Source organism: Porites lutea, chromosome 10, assembly GCF_958299795.1.
Source record: "Porites lutea chromosome 10, jaPorLute2.1, whole genome shotgun sequence".
In the NCBI taxonomy this organism is placed as follows: domain Eukaryota; kingdom Metazoa; phylum Cnidaria; class Anthozoa; order Scleractinia; family Poritidae; genus Porites; species Porites lutea.
The window spans coordinates 7,718,721-7,729,168 of NC_133210.1; the positions used below are offsets into that span (position 1 = coordinate 7,718,721).

General features: G+C 39.1%; 1 protein-coding gene and 1 long non-coding RNA gene across 2 annotated transcripts; both read right to left on the reverse strand.

Annotated features, from left to right (window-relative positions):
- Positions 1 to 3,912: 3,912 nt before the first annotated feature.
- Positions 3,913 to 4,558, reverse strand: LOC140950393 (uncharacterized). Its single transcript, XR_012167181.1, has 3 exons — positions 4,493 to 4,558; positions 4,134 to 4,211; positions 3,913 to 3,977 (listed from the first exon to the last, which is right to left on the reverse strand). It is a non-coding gene; the product is annotated as an uncharacterized lncRNA (long non-coding RNA).
- A 280-nt stretch (positions 4,559 to 4,838) lies between these two features.
- On the reverse strand, positions 4,839 to 10,096 carry LOC140949442 (protein O-mannosyl-transferase TMTC4-like). The gene is made up of 6 exons (XM_073398603.1): positions 9,963 to 10,096; positions 8,963 to 9,140; positions 7,937 to 7,993; positions 7,192 to 7,263; positions 6,167 to 6,246; positions 4,839 to 4,896 (listed from the first exon to the last, which is right to left on the reverse strand). The coding sequence occupies exons 1-6, from the start codon at positions 10,085 to 10,087 to the stop codon at positions 4,839 to 4,841; spliced, it is 570 nt and encodes a 189-aa protein (XP_073254704.1). The 5' UTR covers positions 10,088 to 10,096.
- Positions 10,097 to 10,448: the final 352 nt, after the last annotated feature.

Genomic DNA, 10,448 nt, shown 5'->3' on the forward strand with positions numbered 1-10,448 from the left:
TATTTAAAGCTTTTAATTTTTAAAATTAAAACACTAGATATCCCGAGAGTTTTTTCGCCAGAAGTGAAACAACAAAATCAAGTGTGTGCGCATGGCGCGCACGTTCCAATAGATCGTTTTCACATGACGTAACGGCGGCCATATTTGTGTACAAAACAATGACTCGGCGGCCATGTTTGTGTACAAAAAACATCGTGTGGGAATTGAACTCTTTTCACATGTTAAAGGCTTTCTTTTATTCCAAGCAATTTGCAGAGCTGCTGACCACGTGACTGAAGCGACAACGGCGACGTCCATGAAAAGGTCACTGAAAAATAGACTCCGTATCCTTTCAAACCATTTCGCCATTTTCCGAAGTCGTCCTGTTAGCTAAAAGAAGGGGATTTAGACTGGAACTGAAGAGAGGGGGCAGCACCCGAGTTCAGACATAGATCGTAGAATTTATCGCCTTGCCGTTCTCGTCCTCAAAAAAACTTAAAATTTGGTCATTTCACGTCGTAGTTGTGCAGAGATGGCAAAGAATTGTACAAAAAAGCGTGGCAAGGATGTGTCGAATACTTTGTTATTGTAACTATCTTTTAATATTCTTTTCTCAAAATAACGAGCTTCTTATCGCTGAAAACGCTTCGTTGCTGAGCAACTTGTTTACTTCAATTTATTCGAAAAAGCACCTAAATAAAATAGCACTTTATGCCAAAAATGTTAGGTATGGAGCAAACGCGCCGAGGAAGAAATTTAAATATCCACCCTGATGTAAACGTTAAAAAAATAATAAGATTAAAAGTGCTTATTCAATCGAAAAGTATCGAATGTTTCTTTTTACAACGTTTGTATTTCGTACAATGTAAATTGTTTGTTCCTCCCGGCTTTTCCTCTTCTTATTAATTATTATTAAAACCATATACATCGTCGTAAAAATATTTCCATCATTTTTACGCTCTATTTTGGCCTGTCACTGGAGACCTGCCGTGTGGTTCTTTTTATCTTTTTTAAGTTCTCGTGGACATTTTCACTTTGCGGATCCAGCTCCAGAGCCTTTCTGTAGTATACACCGGCTTGCTCGTGTTTCCCCCATCTGTGATATAACACTCCTGTCAAGTAAACAAAAACGATAGCGTTATATCTTGGGATTAATTTGAGACTGCGTTTAGGCACAGATACAAGTTACTTAGAAGCAACAATGGATAATCCGAACGGTACAACTAGCTTTTTCATTACTATTAGTTATTACTGTAAACTACTTGAAAAGCATAATAAACTTTGTCCAGTAAAGAACATGCTCAGAAGCGTTTGCTTCAATGGTTACACTTTATAATCGACGTTAAGCTGCGATCAGGCCTTCTTTTTTTCGGGGAAGCACAAAATTCGGCGGACAGGTAAAAGTAAAAAAAAGAAGGACCGCCTTATGCCAGGTTAAATCGACCTATACATAGAGGATATTAGACGGTGGCGCGAAGATATGATTTTCATTTTCGAGTGGCAAAACGATATTTTATGAACGAGCGAGAAAGCGCGCGGAGGACGATTTCCCGCCAATTTTCCTCTCCCATTATACCCGTGTCCTGTTTATTTTATTCCTGAAATACCAGTGGAAGCCTCTACGGGGAACACAGAACCTGACCTAAAATCCCCTTCACCGGCGTCTTTGTCTGATCGTAGTGTAATTCTGTAACGAATCACGTACCACAAACTCATCTTTCTGTCCGAGCATGTTAGCAAGGTTGAAATGAACTGAGGGCTCCTTGGGAATGTGGCTTTTAGCCTCCCTGATCACTGCTATTGCCGCATCTCTGTTACCTAGAAAGGGAAACCTGCCAGGAGTTACCTTAAAATAAACTCGTCTGTCAAGAGACGTCACTTCGCACAATATTTCTTTTAGCTAGTGAGCTACCTAGCTGTTAGCGACCAACTAAAACGCCAGGATTGTGTGGTTGTCTAAGTGAGGTGGAGGCTTGCGAGAGGTTTGTTGCTGGGGATCCGCCAGAAAAGAGACTGACTCATTTGAAGATCTAAGTAGGGGTAGGAGGAGAGTAATTAACTGAAAATACCCTACTATGCAAAAAAAAGTTTTTCAAGACTGTAGTTTAACCCTTGCAAGTGTTCCTACGCCTTACAATAATTTCACTGTTTTCTTTAAGGGTTAAGAGGGTAATTAATCAGGGGTACCCAACGTCAATTTTCGGAAAATATCTGTTCGGAAGACGATTTGAGATCTAGAATTTTCGGAACATTTTTTGTAAAATTTCTTGCTTTCCTGCCTCTCCTAGGATTTTCGAACATCTCAAAAATGGTATAATTGCCCATTTTTAACGGATTTTTTCCCTAAAAAGGTCGCCTAGAATTTTCGGGAGCCTTTTTTCTACCTGAAATTTTCGAAAAGGTAAGTTTTGATTCCTATAATTTTCAGATCACTAGACTTTCAGCTAACAAGTGCGAACAGATGGAAAATTTTGAGGGGATAAGAATATGCCTATATCTACTGTTTAAATACTAAAATACGTTCAACAATGCTATGTTAAAGTGGTTTTGAACTATATTCTCGTTGGGTGCCCCTAATTAATGGGTCCAAAATTTACGTCAGTTGCTCGGAGTAGTCATCATCTGAATAAAAAAAACCTGAGGCCGACGTTGCACTCATTTTATTCCCCCTCCACTACGTTTAGTTTTACGGGTATTTCAGTTCCTACACAGAGAGGACAGAAGTCAAACAAGGATCGGAAGTCATAAATGGGAATCGAACTCAGAACCTCTAGCATAGAAGGCCTGGCACTAACCAACATGAACTAACCTGAATCCTTGCTCCTGCGCTCGGAAAACGTTTGCTTGAGTTCTTTTTCACTTTCCTAAAAAAGTGAGTTCTTTTCTCCCTTCCCTTATACAAATCAAAAAAAATTTTCCATGGACGGCACTCAAGTGAAACCAGGATCAGCAAGCGAATGATTTCACTGCCAATTTTTGAAGATTTTCGCGTCATTTCTATGATGGATAAGAGTATGGACCATGGAAATTTATTGTCGATTTGTCTTGTACAATAACATTAAGAGTCTTTGACGTCCACTCGTTAAATAATTTTCCACAAACTGCGCGCAAGAGAAAGAGAAAAACAAATTGCGCCACCGTCACGTAATTTCCATCACGTCGGACCATTGGAAAAGTTATTAGGGAGCTTTATCATCGACGACAGCAACTGCAGCGAAAACGTCAGTTTTAAAATGAATTCCCGTTTTCTCAATCTTTGTCGCGTTTATTCCAATTTGCTGAAAATGGTAAGTGTAGGCGAATTTCCCTGGAATTGATTTCTTGAGGACCGCACTCAAGTTTAGAGAGAGAAAAAGAGATTCGTCGTCGCTTGTTTACGTCCTCCATAAAACTTGCAATTAGGCATTTTCACGTCGCAGTCGTGCAAGGACGGTAAAGAAATGTACAAAAAGCGCGATGCACGTGCAAAGTTGTTGTTTTGCGTTATAAACCGATTGCTTTTTTGACGTCCTCTTTGCCGTCGCCGTCGTCGTTGCTAAAGCTCCCTATTGGCGGGGGGGGGGGGGGGGGGGATGAAGCATCATAAAAAATATATTTGTGCAAGGGAAAATCTTATGAAAAAAATTCAGGCAGGCCGAGTACGCCCAAAAAAATATTCCCGCACTGGCCTAAAAAAATTCAAGCAAAGGGAAATGTTCAAGAGAAAAAATTGATGTGGCTCGAAAATTCCCCATCCACTCTCCCCAACCCCATAATTATTCTAATGGTCCGTCCGTTATCGACGGTTATCGACCATAGCTCTCGACCAATCAGCACAAAAATCGCTCAGTTACCGTAAAATCCTTCCTCCCCACCCGTTTAAAGGCCCCTTGCAGACATTGACCTGACTTTTCTAAAAGCAGAGCATGATTCAGCCAAGCACCCACATAATCGTTTTTTAAATTGATGGCTGTTTTAAATGCGGCAATGGCTTTTACAGTTTTGTCTTGATCGATGTACTGGAGGAGAAGATTTTAAGGTCAGTATAAATACGCATGAAAAAGCAATCAATGGGAAACTATCCAGGGTTTACGTAAAAGGATTATATCATTGTATCTGCACTGCTTGCACTATGCATTTTGAACGTTTAAAAACTATTGACCTTTTTTTCTTACCAGATTTCCAAGGTTGAAAAAAGCGTCTGGATATCTTGGTCTGTATTTTATAGCGTTGCTGTAGCATTTTTCGGCTTCCTAAGAAACAAATTTTGTAGGATCAGAGAGTTCGAAGTTGTGCGGAAGAAATAATCGTGCAGAGAGAATCAAGGGAAAGAAATAGGAAAAACTGGCACAAGACGAGGCACAAGTTTGATTTGAGATTTAAGTATACCCTTAATTCTCTCTCTGCTAGCTTGGCTCACCACCACCTGCGCGCCTGGCCGCTCTCCGGTTGTTACACAGAAAAACAAAGCTCGCTGGAAGGTCAGATCGTAATCAATGATTTGTGAAAACATGAATAAAGCTATCAAACTCACATCTTCTTTATGCAATGCTGCCTTTACGGTGCCTAAGTTCATCCAGCCCGCCGCAAAGTTATTCCTATACACAAGAATGGCTTCGTTAATAAGTTATCTCACACACCACTTTTTTTCTTGGCTTTCTCCCACCAGCTCTTTTTTCGATTACGAAATATTGAGTATTGCTGCATAATTTCCCCATATTTTCCCCTTCCCGCCCTCTAGAACTCACACTTCCCACTCTTTCCTGCCACAAAAACTAAGTACGCATATTTTGGAGTATTCACACGTTTACTGCCTCTCCGTTATTGAACGTCTCATGTGCGTCAAAAATAAAATATATGTAACATGTTGTACAAGGACGTCATACCTTGATAAGGTTTCCCAAATTGTTTAAAGCTTGATCGTATGCTGGGTTTAACCTACCATTTAAGGGAATTAAAATTAGTTGATATCATTTTAGTCTTTTCTTTTAAGACATGCACTGTTGAAGGTAGTGATTAATTGTCCTAGAACCTGCATACTTTAGAACGACAAAAATTTACTAGAAATACGCGAATAGCATAACCTCGCGCAGCAAGGGGGAAAATTAAGGGAAAAAAGCCATTAGGGTAGAGAAAATATAAGAAAAATATGCAAACAAAACAAAACAAACAGAAAGGAAAAAAAAAAACGAGCTCTTCCAAGAATGAAACTGAGGGTGCGTTCGATTGGGAAATCTGGATTTAGATTTCAAAATCCGGATTTCGGATTTGCAATCGAACGCGAAATCCGAAAACGGATTTCAACGCTGAGATATCTGTTTTTGGATTTTCATTTTAACCGTTCGATTGGGAAATCCGAAAAAGGATTTGAAGAACTGTCCTTAAGAACAGCGGTCTTGCACGCGCACGCATACTTAGCAAAAAGAAGACCACTGTTCACGAGAATAGTTTCGCAAATCCTTTTTCGGATTTCCCAATCGAAGAAAAAAAAAAAGAAAATCCATGAAATCCGGATTTGGATTTCATAATTGAAATCCACCCTGAGGACGGATTTCTCGGAGGTGAAATCCGTTTTCGGACTTCGCGTTCGATTGGGAAATCCGGATTTAGATTTTGAAAATCTAAATCCGGATTTCCCAATCGAACGCACCCTCAGTAAATCCTGTGTATTGGGACAATTCTATACGGTACGTGATGATATGTCCAATCTGAAATAAATATTTCTTTAAAACATAACCCGTGGAACTTCCGCAGGCAAGGGCCGTTCCCCAAACCTTTTCATGCTTGGATTAAACTGCAGGCTATTTTTTTATTGTTAAAAACGCTCAAAGGAAACTTCATTTAAGTACAGGCAAGAACTATCATTTGACTCGACGTCAATTATCAAGAATTATAAAATAACCAAGATAGTACGGGCGTTCTGATTGGTTAAAAAGCTATGCCGGTAAAACTCATAGTTCTGGTTAGTTATTTTATAAAAGCAATAGATCAAACTTTCTATGCGTTTACCGGCGTGATAACCCACTTGGGATGTTGGGAGAACACTCGAAAAGCTTGTAAATCACTGGCGTTCGGCTCGTGATTTACAACCTTTTCTCGTGTTCTTCAAACATGCCGCGTGAGTTATCACGCCGGTAAACCCATAGAAAGTGTGGTCTATTGCCTAAATAAACCAGTACAATGAGTGTTTATCAGTTCCACGCGGTACCTGATTGCTTCTCTGTAAAACTTCTCAGCAATCCCTGCCTGTCCTTTTTCAGCTCTCAGCTTGCCAATGTTGTAATGAACCTGTTGAAGGGACAAAATTGATCATAAGTATACTAAGGTCCACAAGAGCTACAGCGAAATTCTCTCATACGCAACCAAGTCAAAATGCCAGGAATAGGTGGTTACAGGGAACAGGGGATAGTTTACGCTATTTGCTATTCTTTTAAAAAAAAAAAAAGCTAATAAACGTTTTTCGCATCAATTGAATTCCAAAATTAACGAGGTCCCGTTTTGTTGTTTAAGACTATATTAAGGCATCAGAGCTGTTTCCTGTCGTCTGTTTTCAAGTTCTAATGACATGCCCGCGAGAATCACCAAAAGAAATTACTACGGTTTGTGCCTCGTCATAATTTTAAAGAAGCATTTTGTGTATGGGGAAGGGAACTAGGTAACTAGGGGGGGGGGGGGGGGGGGCACTTTATTGGGGCAAAACTGCAATCATGAAAGGATTGACAAGAAGATATATGATTAAAGAAATAAAATAAAAATAATTAATTTTAATCACAAGAATAATTATAAAACAATTGCTGATCCCCAAAAGGGCAAGTGCAAACGGGACCCTAGACCCATGCAAGGCACCGCCCTGGTGTTACTTACGATTACAATTTCAATTACAATGCTGATGAATAGCTTATTTAAGTTAACCCTTGAAAAAAAATTAATTCAAAGCCTAGATGTATGTTAACAAAAAAAGTGAATAAAAAAATACAAGAAAGTGGATGTGGTAGGCACAGTCACTTCGACCTGTGACTTAAGCACAGAATTGTCCTTCTGTCCTGACACAACAGGGTCCAACAGTATCCACCTGACATAGCCCCTTTTTCTAGAGGAGGTCACTTCCTAGAGTTTTCCATCTTGACTGGCAAGACTGATTACTAACAGTATTTTGCATAAATGGTCCCTTATGGGAGGTCTTGCTAGCTGCAATCATGACTGTGAGAACATCCCTTCAGCTATTTCATTTACCTTGGCATTGAGTGGACAAACAGTGAGTCCAGAAGTGAATAAAGTGTCTTCATCAACCCATTCTGTGGATCTCTGAAAAAAGGAAGAAGGCAATATAAAAACAGCCACAACTCCAAGAACGCTTTCAGGCGAACACCAGAGGAACAAATCAAGGTGTCTGTATTATGGAGAAGCTCATATTTTTTAAGCTTTCTACAGGGTTCTCTTTAAGTGCTGGCAACTGGCTAAAAAAACGACTAGGTTTGAGCCATGTACTCTTTAGGAAAAATGGTAAAGCAAGGCCGAATGCAAGCCTGAAATTAATTACAGAACTTGATTGCTAAGCCACCTACATTTACATCCTAGCTGTATACTTTAAAACTTAGTGAGAACCCTGAGCTCAGTATCTTTTGACAGGGGGTGCCTGTACCATAGTAGTATCAGTGGGGGAAAGCGTATGACCAAGACTTTTAGTCCATGAAATCTGAGGCAAGAACTGGCCCCCACAAAGATTTCTTAGGAATTTGCCACAAGTCCCTTGCCTAACCTGGAAATGTCTGCATAGGAAGCAAGTCAAAGCAAATTACGTAATAACTTTTGGTACAGAATATAACATGGTGATATAGATGGTAAAAACATGGATGAAAGGGATACTGCAATGCAATTACACCCTCACTCTTTGATTGTCTAACATCAGGCTTAATTCCAGGCACCCCTTTGATATGATTATCTGAGGCTCTACGAGCAGAAGGGTCATTTTTCTTACCTGTACTGTTCGAGCCATGTACCAAGCTATCAGTGCACCAACAGTTAATCCTAAAACCTATAGGTGCAGGGCAGCAGAAAATATCAAATAATTAATTCTTGTCAGGGTGTTACACAGGACGCAGATGTGTTATTTGTCTCTTTATTATATCCTACAGTGTAGCTGCTGTTATTCGTCCACAGTCATTACCTTCAGTGGTTTTCCGGAGCATTGGATAATATTTAACCAGGTTTGTAAGATGATCGCATGACGGTTTGCTTGATTCCACAGTATAAAGTCAAAGGGAATGTGCGGTATCAACTGTAAAATTTAACTACAATCAACAACCAAGGTCATGCCCAAATAACTCCTCTGTACCCTGTGCGTGTTACACATGTATATTGCTATACACTGCTTATGCTGGTGAAGTTTTCGGCTCCCTACTGTGTACCCAGCGTACCCTTCAACCCTTTAAGCCCCAATATCCACATACAAATTCTCCACACTGATATTCATACATTTACTTAGAGATACGTTGAGAGAGTTAAATAAAAGATCAAAGCATTTTCTCTTGGGTGATCATTTAATTAATTCTCATAACCATTTCTCTTGACAATGTATGGATATCGTTAGGGGAAAATTATTGATGTTGGTCACCATCTGGACTTAAAGGGTTAATCCATGTACTAGTACGCAATGTGATGGTGCCTGGACCCTGCACACCATGACAGGGTTGTCATGGTTACAAGGTACACTCAGCTGCAGTTCTTGGCTCCACCAGCCTGTTAGGTACTTCCCCTCCTTGTGCTCCTCGTTTGGTCAGTTAAATTCAAAGGAAAAATACTACCCATAATCTGCGTAATGGAGTGTTTCCCCTGTAGAAAAACAATTGCTTCCTCCAACAAGGTCAAGCTACATTGCTAAAAAGAGCATGACACCTAAATAACATACATGTACATGTAAGCAGTCTTAATTTCAAACCAGCATGTTGCACGTCTTTGAAGAGTGACAAGTGAATATATACTGGTATACATCATTCTTGCTCACCAGCTTTTTTCCAAAGTATTTCTTGCTTAGTGCGGCAAATCCAAGAACAGTGATCAGACAAGAGCCAATACTGGAGAGATACAGCACCCTTTCAGCTACAACAAAACCAACTGTGAAGAAGATATTTGATGCTGGAAGGAATGGGACAGCAAGGATAGCAAGTCCCATGGTTAGAATCCTGAAAAAAGAAGATTATCTCTCTTGTCAAACACAACATTCAATGAACTGCAAATGCAATGTAGCAGATGCACATGTGTTATCAAGCACAGAAAATTGATGCTTGCATGATTGTATTATTTAAAGTTGGTATGATCATGTTTGTAGAATTTAGACCAATTTATTTTTCCATTTCTCCCACACAGACATTCTTAGGACTGCATCACACATTGACAGTTTTGCCCCATGACTGTTGGGGAGGACTGCATTACGAGCCAAAAGAATATCTGCTTGGGAGGCCTATTAATAATTATTCCAACACATAGACAATTATTACTGGAAAAAAAGGAAGAGCCACAGGACCAAAGTACTGTTAAGTAAATGCATGTGAATCTTAACAACCTACAAGTTGAACAGTTAAGTAAAAAACAAGATGTTGATATATGTTGGTCCAAGAATTAATTCACTTTGCATTCACATCAGAAAATTGACTGGCTCAGCTTAATTAAGGCATTCTCCCTCCCTTGGTGTTTGTGCCAGATAAACTTGAAAGTGATACAAATGTACTGGTGGCCTACAACTACATGGTGTGCTATTACATTTCTAATCAGAACAAAGTTAACTTTGTATTCAGGTTACACAATACCAGAATGGAATATCACACCACATGAATTAAATTTGTATTCAAAACTGGAATGAACTCATTCCAGAATGACTTGTGTAGGAATGAAACTTTGTCTTTAAATTACTAAGTAAACATATACAGAGTAATAAAGTTATGGAGATGGGACGGACTCATTTCAAAATTAAAGTATTCTGTGAATAGCCCCTAAAAGATCCTTACCGTTGTATTTGCAAATTCCTCCCACATAAACAGTACGCAAGTAGCAGGAGAAGCACAGTCCACAGGGCAACAATGCAGAGTATACGTGGATCACTATATGTGTTGATTATTGGCACACAACCCATTGACCAATCAAAACATTTACTTATGGTTGAATAAATTTTAATAATTAATAATTAATAATTAATAATTAATTTAAAATTTGTTACATATCGATATTTTAGATTTTTATGGTGGAAGTGTATATATTCTTATTGTTTCTCTCACTGTAAATAGGTTTGTAGTTTTTTTTCCTGCTTAAATTACTTTTCTGATTGAAGATCAGAGAGACGACGATATATAATTTACGTTTTTGTCCTCTCAAATTGTTTGTTTATGGTTCGTTGATTCCCATGTTAATTTCCTGGGTCCTTAAGAAGAGCACTAAACACTCAACAAATTTATCGCAGCAATCTCTTAAAAAAAACAACAACAACAACAAGCTCG

Excerpts from the sequence above, each read along its gene's own strand:
- LOC140949442 (XM_073398603.1), bottom strand. The coding sequence starts at position 10,087 with ATGGGTTGTGTGCCAATAATCAACACATATAGTGATCCACGTATACTC. Across the intron at positions 7,994-8,962 it reads AATACTTTGGAAAAAAGCTG|GTTTTAGGATTAACTGTTGG; the intron begins GTGAGCAAGAAT and ends CTGCACCTATAG. Across the intron at positions 7,264-7,936 it reads ACATGGCTCGAACAGTACAG|AGATCCACAGAATGGGTTGA; the intron begins GTAAGAAAAATG and ends TCCTTTTTTCAG.